Below are 21,451 nucleotides of genomic sequence, written 5' to 3'. Positions count from 1 at the left end.
TGGGTATGGGATGAACATGGACAGTGAAAGTGTCAGTCACGTTGCTTGCACACTCCTTCCTTTGTGTACAAGACACATCCATGCACACCCCCACATACTGGTACATTAATAGGATAGGGATGGATAGAGACTTCGCACAGAGCTCTAACTTTGGCATCACAGAGCTCTAACTTTGGCATAACCCACCCTTTAGCCAGAGACCAGGAGTTTTTTTTCCCCAGCTCTCTGTGAGAAGATGTCCAAAAGCTGAAGGAGCAGCATTCAGAAGCAGTTTCAGGATTTCTAGGCAGGAAGTGGAGCTCACAACCATCCATATAACTTTCCATATTCATCAGGATGGGCTGCTGCTTCTTTAGGAATAATGCCCAATGCAGACATGACACTTGGAAAAATCCCAGCTCTCTGTGGGTTTGTGCAAAAGGGGGAGCAGCACAAACACTTTGTGCCTGCCTGGGGGACACAAGGTCCAAGGAGCTTTGGTGGCAGAGGGTGACCTGGGCTGGTGGCAGGTGAAGTTCCATTCCATGACATCTCAGAGTGGCACAGGACAAAGATCCAAGTACCCCCAACCCCACTGATGAAGTGCTTGCAGTGCTGCACATCCTCTAGGAAAAGCTGCTGTCACACAATCCATTGGGATTTATAACTTTCATTTGCAACACTTTAAATCCAAATTTCAAACTGCAATATTTTTACATTCAAGACACAGTAATGCATAAATGCATAATAAATCTTTCAATTTCCTATTGATTCAATCACAATTTAAAATAACATAATATTACAAACAAAACCCAGAATCTTTTAAAAAAGTGATGCTGAGGTCAGTAATATGGATCCATGCCATCAGAACATTTACAGAGTAACTGAGTTCTCTTTTTAAAAAGATCAGTTACCTCTTAATCCAAAGTTACCGAAGATTTTCACTACACATTTGTTTTTTGTTTTTATCTTTCATGTTTTTTTCTTTTCTTTTTTGTCCAGTGTTTTTAACAGAGAACTCGTCCTACAAAAGGAATGTACAGCAAAATGAGATACATTTCTGACAAACAATGAAAATGTCGGCTCCTCCTCTGTTTACTTTTCTCTGGATACCCTGAAGAAAAAAATCTAGCAGATATGAGCAGAGGTGTGAAGTGTTTCATTTGGACTGTGCTGGAGTTCAGCACTGCTGACATCCTGATCCAGTCAAGAGCTGCAGAATTCTTTTGAAGATCTCGAACCCTGTGTTTGCAGGCACAGCACCTGCAGTGCTGACGCACCAATGCACATGAATAACTCCGTTATTCCCTCTCAGAATTCGGGCTCTGCCCCAGCACGAGGTGCTGCAGCCCTTTGCTCCTGGTTCCCATGTGGAGCAGCTCCCTTCCTGCTGGCTGAGCTGCTCAGGCAGAGCCCGGCAGCTCCTGGCCCTGCAGGGCTGAGGCTTTTCCCCATTGCTGGGCACAGACTGATGGAGCAGCACTGCTGAACACAGGGGCACACAGAGGGACCAGGAGCAGCTGCCTTTGGCCACCTGAGGCTCCAAGGCCCAAACTCTGAGCAGCCAGGGCTGGAAGAGACTCGCAGGCTCCCTGGTGGCTGTGCTGCCCCACTTGTGCCTGGCTCAGCTTTGCTTGGGGCAGAGGGAGAACAAGCGGCAGCTCCCTCCCAGCCCAGCCCAGGGACCCCTCCAGCCCCGGGGCTTGGGGCACTGTCAGCACCTGCTGCTCCAGCCACCGCTCCTGCTGGCCCTGACAGCAACACCCAAACTGGGGCTGATCCCGAGGGAGCAGCAGCAGGGCCTGGATCTGATCCCTGACTCTGGGCCAGGGCTGGACAAATGACCCCACAGCAGCAGCAGCAGCAGCAGCAGCACATGGAGCTGACTTTCAATGTCGCCTTGACTTTTTAAGATTTTCTAAGTGTTCTGATGTTTGCATTCTTGTACCAAACTTTCTCACACACTTTCTGTAAACAACTTATTGTTTTGCATTCTTTTATGGAGGAGGAGAAACTTGATGGACTGTTTGTTTGTCCTTGGAGAGGTGGCACTTTCACCCTCCAATCCACTGTCATCTTTGGAAATCTATAAATGTTGGAGTAAAAAAATAAACTTCTCCTTTTTCCTGCCTTGAGAGCAACAGCGTCTCTGCGTCATGTTGTCTTGTGTCCTATAGTGACATTTCAGCACAGCCCCTGCCACTCTTCCCTCCCGTGTGCAGCGGTGTCACAGCAGCCTGAGGCACCTGGGAGCCCCCAGTGCCAGCAGGGACTTGAGATGACAGCCCTGGGCTCCTGGAGATTGTGCAAGGAACAGAGCTGGGGACTCCCTGTCCATGGGGGGATTCCAGATGGAAGAGGCTGCTGTGACAAGGCAGCTCCAAGGCCACAGCAAGGAGGGTCTCAACCACTGGATCTGTGCCAGTCCCACAGTCCTGGGCAGCAGCCACCGAGCCCTGGGGGAACAGAGGGCACAGCAAGAGGGACAAAACCAGGCAAGGTCAGAGAGTGGAGAGAGTCAAGACAGGAGAGCAGGAGCAGCTGCTCCATTGCACTCTTGGAGAAAGCTCCTGGCTGGTTCAAAGTGCTGAAAGTTGTGAAGGGCAGAGAGGAGGCCACAGCAAACAATGCTACTGTTTCCACACCCTCCCCTCTCTGTATCCTAGAAGGAATTGGATGGACTGTGTTCTTTTCTCCGAGTCGTCTCGTTCAGCATGAGCAGCTTAGCACCAGGAGCTAAAGGAGCTGAAGCCTCAGGCCACAAGAGCTGGGCAAGAGGGGACTTTCTGAGCAAATGAGTGCTGCTAACATGGACCTAGCTGAATTCAGCAGATAGAATCACGGAATCACAGAATCCTTTCTGTTGGAAAAGACCTCTGAGCTCATCCAGCCCAGCTGGTCACCCAGCAGTGCCAAGCCCAGCACTAAACCACGTCCCTGAAGTGCCAAGGCCTGGACAACAGCCCTGAGTGAGGCCTGAACAGCAGGCCCTGAGCCAAACATGGCCTCCGGATGAACCTTCCAACCAAAGGTTATCTTTGTATCTGCTCATTAATGAAATACGCATGGTCATTAGCATTGTGATAGATGTAGCCACTCCTTAGTGACACATGTATTGATCTTTTTGTATTTGCAAGGCAGACAAGGCCATGAAATCTGACATCTGGCCTTGTTTGGGGCTGAAGGATCAAAGTCACCTCCCTTGGTTCCTCCTTGGGCACTGGCCAGGCTTTGGGAGGAACCCAAGAGGAGGATGAAACCAAATGTTCCCACACTAGAAGTGCTGTCAGTTTGTTCATTCAGCACTGTCAGAGCTGGGCCCTCTCACAGCGAGGTTGGAGCCTCACCTGTGGCTGGAGGCACCTGCAGGAATTCCCAGTGTCCAGGAGTGGCTCTGCATCCCTTGGCTGGGACAGCTTCCCCCAGCTGCTGTGTGGATCTGGGGGATGGTGAAGTCTGAGGGTAAATGATGCTGGATCTTTCTTAATCACTGCTGCAATCTTTGGTGGTGATGGTTGGGTGCATTACTGAGCTGCTCCTTTTGTGATTCTTTGCTGCTTTGAGCTGCAGTAAATGACACTGATTCCTTCAGTTGGAGTCTGTGTCTTTGGTGCTGATCCTGCCCACTGGTAAAACAAAACTGGCACAGTCGGGCCAGATCACAGCAAAATGTCTCTTGTTAAATGTAAATGTGAGGAGTCGGTGCCATCAGAAATTCCCAGATGGGAAGCCCTTCCCTGGAGTTCCCTGGCTCTGGAGTGGGCTGAGTTTGCAGCACTGTGTGAGCAGTGGGGCAGTTGTTTAAAATAAGCTGAACCCCTGGATGTCTTAAAATGTATCCAAAAATTGCATACGGAAAAGGAAAAGAACTTGTGGGTTTGGGCAGACAAAGATGAATTTGTTAGCAGTACCTTGGAAACAGCACCTTCAGAAGGAACAGTTATTGTTGGAATGCTCCCACATGGAGCAACAGAAGGTTTTAATCTTGAGCTCCGATGCATTTGTGCAAGTGAAATATTAATATGATAAATAACTATGTACATATTTATAGTATAATAAGACCTTAATATATATATATATTGATATATATCTATTTTATATGTATGTCTATACCTATCTAGCTATATCTATATTTCTATAACAATATCTATATCTACGTATAAAATAGTAATAATGTGAAATAGTGCTGACAATACTAATTTGGTAGCTTTGGCTGCTCAGGGATGTAACATTAAACACTCTACAGAAAAGGATTGGCCAGGACCCTAATGTCAGAGGTAAACTTTGTGAGATTGTATACAATGAAAAAAGGAGGAGGGGATAAAATTGTCTATTTTTACAGGGTTTGCTGATACTGTGATGCAGAGTGCTTTGTCTGTTACTGTGAAAAATACCGTGATTAAGACTGCAGGGTTTTTCATGAACCAGACTATCTTCAAACTGCAGGATTTGTTGAATGGGTGAAGGGGTTGTTAAAAGAGCAGTTGAAACAATGAGGAGATGGGAACCTGTCCCCATGGAGAACCCATCTCCCAGATGTGCTCCATGCCCTTAAAAATGGCCCACTGGGGAAATGGAAACACCTGGCTGTGCACAGCTGCACCCAATTTGCACCTACAACCATGGGCAGTGAGACTTGGACTGCCTGGGAAACTCTTCTGGGTGTGATGGCCCCTGGCAGGGCCAGCCCAAAGGCTGCAGGGCTGGACCTTCGTGCATTGGAATTAATTAGGGTACATCAGAAGCAAATGAGAGCTGTCAATAGTGAGACAGGAATTCAGATTCCTCCAGGACACTTTGGTTTGGTAACTGCTTGCTTGGAGCTTGGCCTTGCAAAGGGTTCATGTCATGGCAGGAGGAATTGATGCAGAATATCAAAGAGAAACTACAATAATTTTGTTAAACAACACTGAACAAGATTGGATTATTCAACTCCATGACAGGGTAGCACAATAATTGATGTTGCAATTTTAAGAACAATTGTGAATAAAGGAGATCCGCCTCCAATCACCACCGTTTGTGGAGATAAAGGGTTTGGATGCAGCAGTCCTCATAATGGAGCCAGAGTGTGGGCCCAGAGGCCAAAAGGCTCTCCCAAGGCACGTGAAGGAACAGCTCTGGGGAAAGACAGCACTGAATCCTGAAACCTGAGCAGGAACAATGGGAATATGTCCCTGCAGCCAAGTATTCTGTGTGAGAACAAGGAGATATTACAGGATACTGTTTTACACATCCTGCCAGACCAAATCTCCTTGTTTGCCCCAATGGCCCCTTTGGAAAATGCTCTGATCCATGGGGCTCCATGTGGAGGCTGCTGTGACACTGAGAGACTTGCACACAAATTCCATCCAGGAGCCTGGGTGCCCTCAGGGACTGGGACCCGGCCCCCTTCCAGCCAAAGGGGAAAGGGCCCCACCAAGCCTTGTTAGCCACAGACAACATGGTAAAGCTGAACAGCAAAGGACCTTGGAGGCATTGTTCTGGAATTAAAAAGGCACCAGCTCCATGGACAACAGAATTATTGTTCCTAACCCAAATGAGACTGAGGAAAAAGAATGAGTAACCTTGTCACTGAAGTACTGCTGATGTCTGTAAGTTGTATCTTGAGTGTCAGCCAGAAACTTTGTTTGCCACAAACACCTCTAGAGTTTCACCAAGGATTCGTCAATAAATACTTATGAGAATGTATAGATCAAAGTAACCAAAATACTCAAAATATCTAATTGCTGGAAATGTTCTCAACTGATGCTGGGAGGAATGGGGTTCCCTTGGAGGGCCCAGGGAGGAGCCCTGGATCCATCAGCAGCCCACAGTGGGAAATGGGAAATCAGACCTTTGGTACTGGGAATGGGAGCTGCTGGGTGTGTGGACACTGCCCATAAACAGCTTCCTAAAGGATGGTTTGGGTCCTGTTTCCAGGCAATGCTGATGCCTCCCTTGAGGGTCCTTCGGCAACAACCACAAGGAAGAGTTGGGGCCAAGATAACATTTTCCACCCAAGGAGTGCCTTTGTTCTCAGAAAACCAAAGATTCTGGTTCACACTGTGCCCCATGTGCACTGCCCTGTCCTGCGGATATTACAGTAAAGATATAAATTGATTATTAGAAAAAATAGCAAATGATCCTGTTAAAATATCCAATAGTACATCCCAGGAGCTCCAACAAACACAAATGGGGCACAGCCTGGGATTATCTGCTTGCTGGCCAGGGAGGAACCTGGGCTCTCATGGGACAGGAATGTTGCACTGCTATCTGATGGGCTTGAGGACAAACAGTCAGGAATCACCTTAACAGAAAAAGCAGTTGAAGAGTGGCAGCAAGAAGAAAATCTTTCTTGGTGGCATTGGCTTTATGGCTGCCAAATTGGAGGCTGCTGTGAAATGAATTTGTGGCAGTGTCTGTTGTCATTGCAGTGTGAGCACTTGGTGTGTTATGATTTCATGTTAGAGTTGTTGTGACACTGTGCTGGAAATGGAGTATTGAGACTTGTCTAAAAATTGACACAGTCTAAAGAAAAAGGGGACATTTGATAAAATAACAGGGAATAGCAATTAATTAGGGTTGTTTTGATAGGAATGGGAATTATAGCTCTGAGTACTGAACAGCACTTAAATAAAGAACAAGAGGCAATGCCTTTATGACTAATACCTAAATCTAAACTGTGTTATTGAAAGAATTGTTATGAATTGTAGTTCCTCTACAGTTAAAGGACAAATTGAAGTCCTGAGGCCTCAGCACCAGGCCCTGATTGAGGCCTGAACACCAGGCCCTGAGCCAAAGTTCAGCTCTAGATAAACTTTGCCACCAAATCTTATATTTGTATCTACTCATTAATGTATCACTATGAGGAATATGATCTCTGCATGTGTTCATTGGTGAAATGAGGATTTACCTTTCTGTATTTAAAAAACAGACAAGGCCCATCTGGCCTTGTTCAGGGGCTGAAGGATCAAAGTCACCTCCTTTGGTTCCTCCTTGGGCCCTGGACAGGCTTTGGGAGGGACCCAAGAGGAGGATGAAACCAGATGTTCCTGCACTAGAAGTGCTGTCAGTTTGTTCATTCAGCACTGTCAGAGCTGGGCCCTCTCACAGCGAGGTTGGAGCCTCACCTGTGGCTGGAGGCACCTGCAGGAATTCCCAGTGTCCAGGAGTGGCTCTGCAGCCCTTGGCTGGGACAGCTTCCCCCAGCTGCTGTGTGGATCTGGGGGATGGTGAAGCCTGAGGGGAACTGGTGCTGGATCTTTCTTAATCACTGCTGCAATCTTTGGTGGTGATGATTGGGTGCGTTGCTGAGCTGCTCCTTTTGTAATTATTTTCTAATAATTATGTGTTTTACTTTTGTAATTTTTGCTGATTTACCTTATATAAATGACACAATTCCTTCAGTTGATGTCTGTGTCTTTGGTGCTGACCCTGCCCACTGGCAAAATTGACCCTGTGGGCTCCATAGAACCAAGGGGCCCTTGTGACACCACAGGGCCTTGTGTGACCTGGGGACCATGGTGACCCTGTGGGGCTTAATGGAACCAAGGAGCCATTGTGACACTGTGGGACGTTGACACGATCCGTCCTAAGGACGTGATTCGTGAAGGTTCTTTTTCACTGATCTCAGGGTGCAAAAACTGACACGACAAGGGGATTTGCAGTAAAATCAAAATACATATACTTTTATTAAATAGCCATAGAAAAAAAATGCGTTAGAGAGAGAAGGGGAATGAAGAAAGGGAAAAGAATAAGGAAAAGAAAAAGAAGAGAGGAAGGGCAAGGAGGTATATAGCTACCAGACGTGCAGATGATAAAGTCCCTCCAAGTCCGGTTGACGAAGAGGCCTGTCGTCTTCACGTCAGGGGAGATCTCAAAGGTATCAGTCAGCTCTAACCTTTTTTATAGTCCTTTTGAAATGGGGGAAGGGGACACATTTCAAAATAGTCTATTGATAAAAGGTACAAGGAGTCCATCAGTAGTCCATCAGGAACAGGAGTCGTCAATAGCAGACGTCGAAGGCGGGAACCATTGTCTTCTTGGTCCAGTGATCGCTTGCAAAACTTGCTCTGCTCCCTACGCATACCTTCCCTCACCCTATGGTGGGGATTTCAGTCTTAGTCCTTTTGGGAAGAAAAGGGGAACTTTTCCATGTAGGGGTCACACGTCTCAGTCCTTGAGGGAGAAACCTTCTCCCATCTCAGTCCATCTGTCACGGTGGTTGATGTACGGTGGAATGGGGGGGTCCTTTTGTGGTGACCTCCGGAAAGGTCATTCCAGAGAGAAAGTCCAGCCAAGTCAGAAGGGTGGAGAAATTCCAGCACTAGCGTTGCTAGGTGATGCAGGCAAAGGAGAGCACACTGCCCCTTCTTGGATGCAGTGTTCCATGAGTTGAGCAAACATACCCGTAGGCAATTATCTGGCTTGGTGGACCAGACAGACCTGGATTTTCAGAACAGGATCTTTCCCTTTCCCCGGTGGTCTTGGCTTTCATGACGATCGAGAGGCAAAAAATAAGGGAAGTTTCGGACAGACTCTCACAGATGTCATAGAACCACATTGCCCATTCTGACACTGTGGGGACTCATATAGACAAGGGTCCATCATTTTCCTCTCCCTGCCCCTGCCCCAGGCCAGCAGCAGAGTCAGGTCTGGCCCTGCAGCAGGAACTGGAGGCACTGGAGGTCAGGGACAGCCACTCTGGGTCTGGAATGCTCAGCAGATGCTCAGCTCGGGCAGCTCCTGCAGCCCCAGGGCCAGCCCCGCTGCCCAGCCCAGCAGCAGAGTTGGCCCCGGGGCTCCTCAGGCAGCTCCTGCTGGCCCAGGGACAGGCCAGCCTCTTGCCAGGGCTCCTCTGCACACCCACGGGCTCCTGCTCTGCTCCTGGCCCATGCCAGCTGCCCCCAGAGCCTTTCCCAGGGGAACACGTCTGTGCTGGCCCCAGCAGCCATTGCTGCAGCCCCTGCCCTGCTGCCCAGAGCCCTGAGCTGGGGCTGCTGCTCTGCAGAGCACGGGGGCTGTGCTGCCCGGGGCCCTGGGCTGCCTCTGCTGGGCTCTGCTGCTCAGCCTGGCACACAGAGGCAGCTGATGGTGTTCCCTGCACTGACCCCCTCCCACACAGGCTCTGCAGGGCATGGAGGGGGCTCAGAGGTGCCTGCCTTGTGCCAGGGCTGCCAGAGGGGCTTGGGGCTGCCCTGGATCCTCCTGGGGGAGTTCCCTGAGGGTCAGAGCAGGCAGTGCCCAGACTCCTTTCCCTGGGCCTGCTGTGTCCCTGGGCTGCAGAGCTCTCCTGGCTCACAGCAGACATTCAGTCCTTGATCTCGGGGTGACCCCAGCCTGGCCAGGCCTGTGCCCAGTGAGCTCCACTCCCTGCTGGTCCCTGGCACACACTGTCCCTGCAGGTCCCCTGTGTTCTCCTGGCAGCTCCCAAGGCCCTCCAGACAAACCTTCCCCTGCCATCAGTCCTGGCACAAGCTGCAGACCCCCAGGAAGGTTCAGCACAGACCATTCAGCATCTGATGGGCACTGGCCATCAACAAGCAAGACCTGACCCAGACCTGAGTCCCCTGAAGGCCCCAGTGAGACCCTGATCTCATCCCTCTGAGCCCTGGGAGAACAAGGAACACAAGGAGCCTCTTGAGAGTCCTGAGAGTGACTCTGGAGGGGAGCAAAGCCTTCCTGCCCTGCCCTCAGGAGATGCCCTTTGCTGGTGGAGCTGCTGTGCTGGAGCCCAGCTGTGTCCCAGCAGTGCCCATGGCCTGTCCCTGCCTGAGGGCACAGCACGGACACGCAGCAGGACAGTGACCAAGCTGCCAGAGCACTCCGGCCTCGCACCCACAGCAGGGCTGGCAAGGAGAGGGTGGAGCTGGGAGGAGCAGATGTGGGAAGAGGCAGGGCCATTGTCCCTGGCCGTGCTGGGAGCCCCTTCCCTCCACCTCTGCTCACAGGCACTGCCCCTGCAGAGCCAGAGAAGGGCTGAGGAAATGCCTTGGACACACAGGTCAGGGCAGGCACTTGTTTTTATTTACATGCCAAAGGAAGAAGCCTCTTGCAAGTCTTTCTGTTTCAAAAGAAAGGTAGATATTAATATTGAAATGCTAAAATTAATACTACAGTATTTTGTAAGAAACATTACAACAATACAAATAGTCCCCATAATAAGAAATAGACAAATAGGGGGGAAAAGGATGAGATTGTAAGAGTTACATTCTGAAGGCTATGCAGCAGAAAAGGGAATTTATTGCTTTTGAAGATACAGTCACCAGTTTTCTCAGGGAATCCTTGAGCTCCTGGTTCCTCAGGCTGTAGATAAGGGGGTTCAGGGCTGGAGTCACCAGAGAGTACAGAACTGACACTGAAAGATCCAGGGATGGGGAGGAGAGGGAGGGGGGCTTTAGGTAGGCAAATGTGCCAGTGCTGAGGAACATGGTGGCCACGGCCAGGTGAGGGAGGCAGGTGGAAAAGGCTTTGTGCCGTCCCTGCTCAGAGGGGATCCTCAGCACAGCCCTGAAGATCTGCACATAGGAGAAAACTATGAACACAAAACAACCGAGATATAGAACAGCACTTAGGACAGTAATCCCAAATTCCCTGAGTTTGGAGTGTGAGCAGGTGAGCTTGAGGATGTGTGGGATTTCACAGAAGAACTGGCCCAGGGCATTGCCATGGCACAGGGGCAGGGAAAATGTGTTGGCTGTGTGCAGCAGAGCATTGAGGAAACCACTGGTCCAGGCAGCTGCTGCCATGTGGGCACAAGCTCTGCTGCCCAGGAGGGTCCCGTAGTGCAGGGGTTTGCAGATGGACACATAGCGGTCATAGCACATCACTGTGAGAAGCGCAAATTCTGCTGACATGAAAAAGGCAAAGAAAAACACCTGAGCAGCACATCCTTTGTAGGAGATGGTGGTGGTGTCCCAGAGGGAATTGTGCATGGCTTTGGGGACAGTGGTGCAGATGGAGCCCAGGTCGCTGAGGGCCAGGTTGAGCAGGAAGAAGAACATGGGCGTGTGCAGGTGGTGGCCGCAGGCTACGGCGCTGATGATGAGGCCGTTGGCCAGGAGGGCAGCCAGGGAGATGCCCAGCAAGAGGCAGAAGTGCAGGAGCTGCAGCTGCCGCGTGTCTGCCAATGCCAGCAGGAGGAAGTGGCTGATGGAGCTGCTGTTGGACATTTGCTGGGGCTGGCCATGCATTCCTGTTCGGGGAGGACACAGTGACGAGTCAGGGCTGACTTTGCTAAACAATGTCCACGCCCTTTCTCCCACCTCTGCCCCTGCTGCTCTGTGCCATCCAATTTTCCTTTTCTCAGAGCCCTTCCTTCAGCCCTGTGCCTGGAGCTCTGCTGGGATCTGGCCCTGTTTCTATGATGAGCAGGGGCTCTGCCCATGGACACCGAGGGGTCAGCTTTGCTCTGCAGCTGTGGGGTTATGGGAACAGGGACAGGGGCCAGTCCTGGGCTTGGATTTCATCAGCCCAAGCTGCTCCTGAGGCAGAGGAGCTCTGCAGCACCTACTGTCCCAGGGCTAAGGAACAGTGGCAGTCAAAGGCAGTTTGAGAGGGTTTCCTGCTGTGCCCAGGGAGATCAGAGAGAACTGAGCAATGCAAGAGCAGTGGCTGTGATTCAGTGAAGGGTGAGGGGAGTTGCTCTTTCACCCCATCTGTCCCCAGCTGCCATTTCTGAGATCCAGGGCAGTCCCTGTGTTCCCCTGGAAATCAGCCTGGCACAGCTGGGAGCAGAGGGACCCACAGCAGAGCAAACTGGCTCAGCCTTCCTCAGAGTCTCAGCCCCACTCTGGCCAAGGACACTCCTGTCCCCCAGTGTCCCCTGGAGGCAGCTCACAGCTTGGATGGCATCCCAAGGACACACCAAGGGTCATGTCCATGGCATTGCTTGAGGAGAGTTGGCTCATTGCCAGCCTGCCCTGCCCAGAGCTCCCCGGGCACGGGGAGCTGGGACACCCCATTGCTGAGCTCAGCCTGCACAGGAGGAGCCCAAGGGCTGGGCCTGACCCTGCAGCTGGAACTGCCATTCCAGGGAGCCCCTCAGCAATGCCAGGAGCACCTGGGCAAGGCAAGGAGAGAGAGAGCCAGGCCTGGGAAAAGCCTTTCCCTGCCCAGCCCTGCACAGCCCCTGCCAGGCAGCACCAGGGCAGGGCAGTGGCCCTCAGGCCCTGTCAGCAGGAATGGGCACATGGCAGGAGAGATGCCCTTCATCTCTGGGGCTGCTCTGCTGGCCCAGCAGGGACTGAGGGCCCCGAGCCCCCGGGCTGAGGGCTGTGCTGGCTGGGAGGGGACACAAGAGCTGTGCTGCTGAGGGCAGTGTCTGCACTGCAGGGCAGGGCTGGCAGTGCCACATCTGCCCTGCAGCAGGGCTTCCCTCAGCACTGCCTCCCTCCTGAGGTTCCCAGGAAAACTCAGGGTGATGGTTTAAGAGCCTCAGCCACTGTTCTGCCCTGCACACCAAGCTTAGCCACCAAGCTGAGCCAGGGAACAGTGGGAGCACAGATTCAGGAAAGCAGAGACCCAAGCAAGAAACCCCTGCCCTGAATGAGCTCATGAAAAGTCCCCTCAAGAATGAGCTGGGCGTGAGCTGGAGCTCTGAGCAGCCCTGGCCCACACAGCACCATCTCCACTGCAGGAGGACCTGCCCTGGCAGGAGTCACTCCTTGCCCCCACAGCTCCTCTGCACTGTCCATGGGGAGCTGCCAGGCAGGCTGAGAGCTGCCCCTGGCAGGTGGCACATCCCCTGGGCTGGCCAAGAGCTCTGAGGGCTGCAGGACCTGCTCTGCAGGACAGCCCTGGGCAGCCCTGGCTGCAGCCCCAGCTTCAGCCCCCGCAGCCATCCCTGGCAGCAGGAGCCGTCCTGCCCTGTCCCTCTAAGGGTGCCCAGGGCAGCTCCGCTCTGCAGCACATCCTCCTCCTCCTGCTCCCCTGCCACAGAGAAATTGGGAGAGTCCTCCTGGCACATCCCCCAGGCTGTGGGGTGTGCTGGCTTCAGGAGATCCCTCCAGGAGCACAGGGGACATTGCCCTGCATCCACTGACTCACCATGTGGAGGGCTGTGAAGATCTTTCCCCCAGTGAAGTTTCAGCTCAATGACTTCCTCAGCCTGTCTCTGCCAGGCTCCTGTCCCCTCAGTGCCTGCAGGCAGAGCCCTCAGCCCTGCTGGGCTGGGAGAGGAGCTGGTCCTGGGAAGAGCTGTTCCTTTAAAGCTCAGCAGCACAGACACAGCACAAGGACTTTAATGACCCTCTTGGGACTTGGGTGTTGTTTACATCAGACTCAGTCCCTGAGAGAGCCTTCCAAAGACTTCTCCAGAACTCAAAGTTAAATTTAAACTCCAAAGTTTCTTGAAGTTTTAATGGGTCCCACTGAGGGACATGACTGAGAAAGTGTCCCCAGGTTCCAGTCAGAGCAGAACACTGGAGGAAGTGATGACAGCTGGGGACAAACAAGGCAAAGGTGTCTCTGGTGCTGAATAAACCTGGATGTGTTTCAGGAATGCAAAGGGCCAAGGCCTGAGCCCCAGTCCCTGGCCAGGCAGATCCTGTTCCTCCCTCCTTGCTCAGGGCTCTGCCCGGGATGGGCACTGGCATGTGGGGATGTGCAATGCCAAGGGCAGCACCATGGGGCGGCCCCTGCCAGGCTGCTGAGCAGGGACAAGCAGCCACCCTGTGATGTCACACAGCCCCTCGGATGTCACACAGCCACCTGTGATCTCATACAGCATCCTGTGATGTCACAGAGCACCCTATGATGTAACACAGCCACCTGTGATGTCACAGCCCACTCTGGGATGTCATACAGCACCCTTGTTTTGTCACAGAGCCAATTCTGGGATGTCACCCTGGAATGTCATGCAGCTGCATTGTGATGTCCCAGAAGACTCTGTGATGTCAGAAAGTTGCTTTGGGATGTCACAGTCTGTTCTGTGATGTCACAGTCTTCTCTATGATGTTACACAGCCACCTAGTGATGTCACAACCCACTCGCTGATGTCACAGAGCCACCAGCTGTTACTTCCGGATCTGCTCTATGGCCTCATACCCTACTCCATGATGTCACAGCCAGCTCTGCGATGTCACAACCCCCTCAGTGATGTCACAAAACCCTCTCTGTGATGTCATGCTACCACTATGTAATGTCACAGCACACACTTTGATGTCACAGCCTGCTCTATGATGTCATACAACCATGCCATGATGTCACAGCCTGATCTGTGTTGTCACACAGTCTCCTCTATGATGCTGTAGCTGCTCAGTGACCTCACACAACAAACTCTGTGATGTCACAGCCCAATCTGTGACCTCACACAGCCCACTCTGTGCTGTCACACAGCCCCTTGCTGACATCACAGCTGCTCTGTGCCTCTAGGACACAGCCACAGAGGTGCTGCTGTGACACAGCCCCCTCTGGGACATCCCCCAGCCCCTGCCAGTGCTGAGCCCCTGTCAGCTCTGGCTGTGCCCTGCTGGTGTCCCTGAGCTGCCCTGGCAGTGCCCCAGCCCTGCTGGGCTGTGCACAGGAGCTGCTCCTGGCCAGAGCTGTCTCTTCGCAGCGCTGCCCTTGCCAGGAGCTGCCTCTGGGCCAGGAGCCCGGCCCAGCTCAGCAGCACAGACACAGCACAAGGAGTTTAATGACCCTCTGGGGCTTTGGTGCTCTTTGCATCAGACTCAGTCCCTCAGAGTGCGCTCAAAAACCTGTCAACATCTCAAAGTCAGATTGAAACACAGAAGATTTCTTGAAGGGTTAATGGTTCCCATTGAAGGACACAACTGAGAAAGTGTCCCCAGGTTGCAGCCAGAGCAGAACACTGGAGGCAGTGATGACAGCTGGGGACAAACAAGGCAAAGGTGCCTCTGGTGCTGAGCAAACCTGGATGTGTTTCAGGAATGCAAAGGGCCAAGGCCTGAGCCCCAGCCCCTGGCCAGGCAGATCCGGTCCCTCCCTCCTTGCTCAGAGCTCTTCCTGGGATGGGCACTGGCATGTGGGGATGTGCAATGCCAAGGGCAGCACCATGGGGCGGCCCCTGCCAGGCTGCTGAGCAGGGACAAGGAGGCAATGAGGCTCCAGGCCTGCAAGGGTCACTTGTCTCCTGCTCCTGGCTCAGGCCCAGGGCCAGCAGCCATGGCCAAAGTGCTGCCCAAGTTGGCTCTGTCAGGGCCTTGCAGCTGCTGCCCATCCCTGTGCCCTGTGCAGCCCAGGCTGTCCTACGGTGTCCCTGCCCTGCGCCTCTGTCCCTGCAGGCTGTCGTCATCCCCCGGCTGCCCCACCTGGCTGGCCCTTTCCTTTGCTGACAGCTCTGCCTCCTGCCTGCCTCTGCCTGCCCACACAAAGCCTTGGGCTGCTCCAGGCTTTTTCTGGGGGACGTGCTGCACCACAGCCGTGCACTGGGAGGAAAATTCCTTTCTCCTGGTGTCCAGTCTGGGCTTCCCAAGCTGCCCTTGGTGCCATTATCTCTTTCTCTGGCTGTTTTATACAAAAAAAACCCAAAAAACTCCAAGATGTGTGAAACCACACTTTAATCCCTCCCCAGCTACTCTTATTCTGTCCTCAGTCTCCACACCACTGAGCCCAGAGTCTGCCGCCTCTCACTGCTGGTTATGGGATGAGGCCTCCAAACCTCATCTTGACAGGTTTTTGGGTCCTCTCCAAAATCTGTGAAAATGAAAACAGTGGTCAAAGTTATTTTCTCCCAAATCTTGCAGTGACAGAACAAGGCTCAATATCTCTGAACTGAATGAGGGTGGATTTACATTTGTTAGAAGGAGGAAATATTTTACAATGAGGAGAGTGCACGAAACTGCAACTGTGTTCTTACACAGAATTGGATTCCCCATCTGAGGAATTATCCAAGAGCAGGACCTTTGTGCAGCCTGACCCAGTGAAACCCATTCATCCCCAATCACAGAATTCCTGTTGTGTGGGTTCTCTGATGTGCTGGGTGCCCTCACAACGCTTCTGGCCAGAATGTCTGCTGAGGGCAGCCAGGCTGCTGCAGGGGCAGTGACCTCACAGCCATCACCATGGCAGCTCTGTCCCCTGGGCCTGGCTCTCCTCTTCCTCTGCCCCTGCCTTGTCTCTGCTGGCATGAAGAGTTTTGTCATTCATATCTTGTCCCCAAAGTGCTGGGGCCAATGGCTTCCCAGGCAGGCTCCTGGAGCAGAAGTGGCTTTTCAGAGCCCAGGCAGAAATGAGCCCTGAGGCAGCAGCTCTGCAGTGCTGGCCACCAGGCCAGGCTGCCAAGGGAGGCTTCTGGCCATGGCCTGCAAGCAGCTGCTGCTGCCAAGGTGCCTTTGGTGCCTCAGGCTCTGCCTGGCACAGCTCCCAGCACGGCACTCTGCCCTTGTGCCCGAGCCCTTCCCTGTGCTGGGGCTGGCCTGGGGCTTTTCCTGCAGCGGGACCTGCCCTGCTCCTGGCACAGGAAAGGCAGTTCCTGCTGGAGCAGGAGGCTCTGCCTGCAATGGGCTCCAACAACTCCAGCCAGGCCCTGTTTGCAAAGACCCCAGCGGGAAATGAAGGAGGGTCATGTTGCTTTTGGGGTTGAATAATGCTGAAAGCAGACTTCTCCATCCCAAAATCCTGAGAGGGAGAGGAAACTGTGGCAGGGATGGAATAATTGACAGAGAAAGGAACAACCAAGGGAGAGCACTGAGAGCTTTGCAGAGCTGCTGGGCTGGCCCAGCCTGGGCACATCTGACTGACAGGGCAGCACTTCAGACTAGAGAAGCCCTGTCCCAGATTTTAACAGCAGCGTGTCTTGACATTTCCCTACCTGGGGGTGTGGTGATTCCTCCCTACCATGGGGACACCCCTCAAGGTCACTGTTCCAGGCTGAGCCAAAGGAATTTGCCCACGATCATTAGTCTTGGGGAGTGACATTAATCTCTCTTAAATAACCGGTTTTGCTTTAACACAGTTGCTTTGAAATCACTTCCAAGTACTCTATACAATATAATATGTTATAGCTCTTATATATTGGTGTAAATATTTCTGATTAAGATCATTTTGTCTCATCAGTGCTATAATAGATATTTATATAAAAATCTCTGGTTTGCTATCCTTAATCCTGTGAAACAAATTCTATAAAGGTGTCATGGTTTGGCCCTGGCACAATGCCAGTGCCCCCATGAAAGTATATTTGCAAAATGGTTACTGTGAGATGGGACTCGGAAACAGAACAAAGCAGGCTCCAACTTGGGAATGGAGCGGAAAAAAACCCCAACACTTTATTAATCTACAACATAGAGACAAAAGGGAAAAAAAGGAAAAAAAAATTACACACGACAATCCACAATGGAACACTTCCAAAACACTCTTCCTCCTTCTACCTAACACTCAATCTCCTCTAACACTCACTTCTCAGTCCAATACCATCCTTCACACAACTTCCCCCATTCATCAGGAGAGAGGAGTCTCTCTCTTGCACCATGGGCCTCCCCAGGAAACACAGTTGGAACCTCCTGTGCTTCCATGTCACACGTGGCAGCCACCCGGAGAGAATCTGCCATGGTGATCATCTTCCTTCCATGTCCAGTGCTCTCACACCAGCCATGGATCCAAACTGCTTCTTAGGTCTTTTTAAGAATGCTTTGCTCAGTTTCAAGAAGTGGCAGCCTCTCACTATTTGGGACACCTGTCCCCCCCTTATTTCACCCCCTGGGGCCGAAGGGCCTTGTGAACAGAGATCTTTCTCCTCTGAAGGCAGAGGGCTCCACCACACCCTCCTCATCAGTCTCTGTTCCCTCTATTTCTTCTTACAACAGCTTTGTCACTTTTGGTTTTTGGCCAACTGCGTCCCCCAAGGTACAGTCTCTGCATTACAGGATAAAAATTGGTTCTGTCCCGTGGCCATGTCAGAGAAAGTCCAGCCAAAGGCCACTGCAATCATCTCTTTCATCCAGGGCACTTCTCATCTGCTGACATTTATTCACCTACTCAAACCTTCTTCTTCTTGCCCATCCTCCGTCCCCTTTCAATTCTCACCTGGGGAGGATCAGCGTTTTTACAGCTTCCATTGTTTCAGTACCAAAGGGGTTAAAACCTCAGCCATGGTCTGCCTGCAGATGGGCACCTTGCCCCCCCCTTTTCTCCTGGCCATGGTGCCAGCACAAGATATCAAATTTCAAGCCAGCACAGAGTCTCTATCACTCTCTCCCAGGGGGGCTGCCCAAACATCCCAGGTCTCCTCCACCCTGCACCTTGCAGGGCTCCGGCCTCCCTCCCCACAGGCCGCATGGCCTCCCCTGCCCCACCCAGACACAGCTGGGCAGGGGAGAGGTCAGATCAACTCATCGCTGGACTCAAAAGAGAGAGTCCCTCTGGGAATCCCCTGCTTTTAACCCCTGTGTGTTCTCAGAGGTGTATCCAGGCCTCCAGTGGCCACACCTGGTGCCAATTTTCAAAACTGGCCACTGATTTGTTTCACCACAACTTTCCCAGAAACTCACTTCCTGGTCAAAACACAACAAAATGTTAATTCCACCTCATTAATTCTTTACACACAAACGCTTGAAAAGTCTGGGGCTGGGATTGGAACCAGCTGCTCCATGGCTGTTCTCACAAAAAGAGCTTAGAAAGCCTGGAGATTCTTGGGGGTGTTTGAGTGTGGATATGACAGTCCGGTCAGAGACAGAGAAAGCAAGATAAGCTTTCCCATGAATTGGTCTGGGAACTTTTAGGGAGCTGGAGAGAAAGAATTGTAACTATCCACAGGTGGTGTTTGTAATAGGTTGTTTTTTTCCATAAAGTTGTTCAATGGAAGGTGTTTTCTTCATTAGACAATCATGTGAAATGTGTTGATTAAATGACCAATGAGGTCCACTAGTAGCAAACCAAGGTATAAAAGAAGAGGATTGAATAAATGGGTGGCTTTTAGCTCTCAGCCTTCCGACCTGAGTCTGTGTCATCTCTGACTCCACAGTGACATTTGGGGATCTGTGGGGGCTATTTGGGATCCTTTCTGCACCTCGTGACCTAACAGGAGCCTCTCCAATAAACTTTGCCTGAAGCTCCCACTGTGTCCATGACAGGAACCCCTGTGAGTGTCTGGGACATCCCTGCTCTTTGGCAGCCTGGGGACTCCTGCAATGTCACTGTGGAGCCCTCGTGAGTGCCTGTGACAGATCGGTGCCTTTGCAGCCCAAGGTGCCCTGGGATGTCGCCATGGAATGGCTGTGACTGCCTCTGAGCACAGGGGTGTTTACCATCCCCAGAAACACCTGGGAGGTGTCCATGGAGCCCCTGTCTCTGCCTGTGACATTCCAGCTCTTGAACAGCCTGGCGACTCTTGGAAAGTCCCCATGGAACCCCTCTGAGGGCCTGTGACAAATCTGATCCTTAGTAGGCAACCATCCCCAGCCCCCTGTTGCTATGGTCAGTTTCCATGGCAACCATCCCCAGCCCCCTGTTGCTATGCTCAGTTTCCATGGCAACCATCAGGAGGACCCTGTTGTCATGCTCAGTCCCTTGGAAGCTCCATGCAGACCCCATGCCAGGGGTGGTTGCCATGGACACCAGCTCAGGCCTGCAGCCAGAGCCCGTTGCCATGGCAACCATTGGCAGCCCCATCCCCAGGGTCATGGGATCCCAGATCCACAGAACTGGCTGAGCTGGGAGAGACCCATCAGGATCCTGGAGTCCAACTGCTGGCCCTGCACAGGACACCCCAACAATGTCAGCCTGGGCCTGGCAGCGCTGGCCAAACGCTGCTGGAGCTCAGAGAGCCCTGGAGCTGGGAGCCTTCCCTGGGGAGCCTGGGCAGTGCCCCAGCAGTCTCTGGGCAAAAACCTTTTCCTGAGATCCAACCTGAGCCTGCCCCGACTCAACTGCAGCCGTTCCCTCCAGTCCTGTCCCTGGGCACCACAGGGAAGAGGTTCCCACAGCCCCAGCCAGGGACCTGCTCCCAAGGCTGTTGCCTTGGCCACCAGGGATGGGACCAGCTGGGATGCTCGGTTTCCACAGGCTGGGGTTTAGGAATGGGATTCCCCAATGTCCTGCTCCCACTAAAACCGCACTGCCGCTCGCTGCCCTCCCACCTCCCATGGAAAGCACAAAAGCCAAAGATCCTGGGCTGGGATAAGAACAATTTATTTGGAACAGCAACGAGATAAAGAACAAACAGGAACAGAAACAATATTGACAACAGAAGGGTTTTTAAAAAGGGAAAACTACAACACAACTGACTGCATCTTCCTGGCCATAATTTCCTCCTGCCTGGAAAGGACACCCTTCTCCTCAGGAGGAGATAGAGAGAGTCCCTTTCCTGCCCATGGCAATGACCTGAGGTCGGAGTGAATGCAAAGACACAGCCCTGGCCAGACCCTCATGTTCTTCAATGTGACATCATGTCATTGGCAGGGGAAGGAAAACGAACAGGTGTCTTCCCAGCATGGATCACAGTGAACACGTATCACCAGGGCTCTTCCAAACATGGTTCTCCCGTGGGGGATGAAGTTGGAGCAGTGCACAAAGCTCTTCCTGCAGTTGCAGCATTTGCATGTCTTCCCTTACTGGTGACTGTGTTGGTGTCTGCTCAAATGAGAGCTCTGGGTGAAGCTCTTCCCACACTGGGGACACTCGTAGGGCCTCTCCCTGGTATGGATACGCTGGTGGGTGACAAGGTGGGAGTTGCGGTTGAAGCCCTTCCCACAGTCAGAGCAGCGGAAGGGCCTCTCATCTGTGTGAATCCGCTGGTGCTGGAGGAGACTGGAGCTCATGTGAAACCTCTTCCCACACTCGGGACACTCGTAGGGCTTCTCCCCAGTGTGGATGCGCTGGTGCTTCATGAGGTAGGAGTTGTACTTGAAGCTCTTCCCACAGTCAGAGCAGCAGAAGGGCCTCTCATCTGTGTGAATCCGCTGGTGCTGGAGGAGATTGGAGCTGGTGTGAAACCTCTTCTGGCACTCAGGACACTCGTAGGGCGTCTCCCCAGTGTGAATGCGTTGATGCCTGACAAGTTTTGAGCTGCAGCTGAAGCCCTTCCCACATTCCCCACACTCATAGGCCCATTCCCCAGTGTGGATCATCTGGTGGCTGATCAGGGTGCTGCTCTGCCTGAAGCTCTTCCCACACTCCAAGCACTTGTGGGGCTTCTCCCCATCACGAAGCTGCTCATGGACCACCAGCTCCAAGCCCTGGCTGAAGCTCTGTCCACCTTCCTGGCACAGGGTGGATCTTTCCTCCTCAGAGCACCCTGGGCTGGGTTTGAAGCCCCTCCTCCTGTGGGATCTCAGGGAATTTTCCTCCTTGTTAGATTCCTGTGCCATGGAGCCGCTCAAATCTGCCTCTTCCATGAGGTTCTGCCATGGGAATTTGTCCTCCCTGGTCCCTATTCTCAGCTTGTCTGAGGAAGACAGGGCAAGGAGAGGATGGGATTTGCCTCTGTGCCAGAGGGAAGGGGAAGGAAATCCTCCCAGTGCATCCCTGGCAGGATGGCATTGGCAGTGGGTCTGTCCTGCAGACTTGTACTGTGCTGGGCAGGGAGATGGAGCAG

General features: G+C 52.4%; 1 protein-coding gene and 1 pseudogene across 1 annotated transcript; both read right to left on the bottom strand.

Annotated features, from left to right (window-relative positions):
• The window catches only part of LOC135306122 (zinc finger protein 11-like), a 322,458-nt pseudogene that overhangs the window by 191,245 nt on the left and 109,762 nt on the right, over nucleotides 1-21,451 (bottom strand).
• LOC135305618 (olfactory receptor 14J1-like) lies at nucleotides 10,146-11,129 on the bottom strand. Its single transcript, XM_064429355.1, has one exon. The coding sequence runs from the start codon at nucleotides 11,127-11,129 to the stop codon at nucleotides 10,164-10,166; it is 966 nt and encodes a 321-aa protein (XP_064285425.1). The 3' UTR covers nucleotides 10,146-10,163.

This window comes from Passer domesticus, chromosome 8, assembly GCF_036417665.1.
Source record: "Passer domesticus isolate bPasDom1 chromosome 8, bPasDom1.hap1, whole genome shotgun sequence".
NCBI classification, from domain to species: Eukaryota; Metazoa; Chordata; class Aves; order Passeriformes; family Passeridae; genus Passer; species Passer domesticus.
This window is presented reverse-complemented; position numbering and strand designations above follow the sequence as displayed.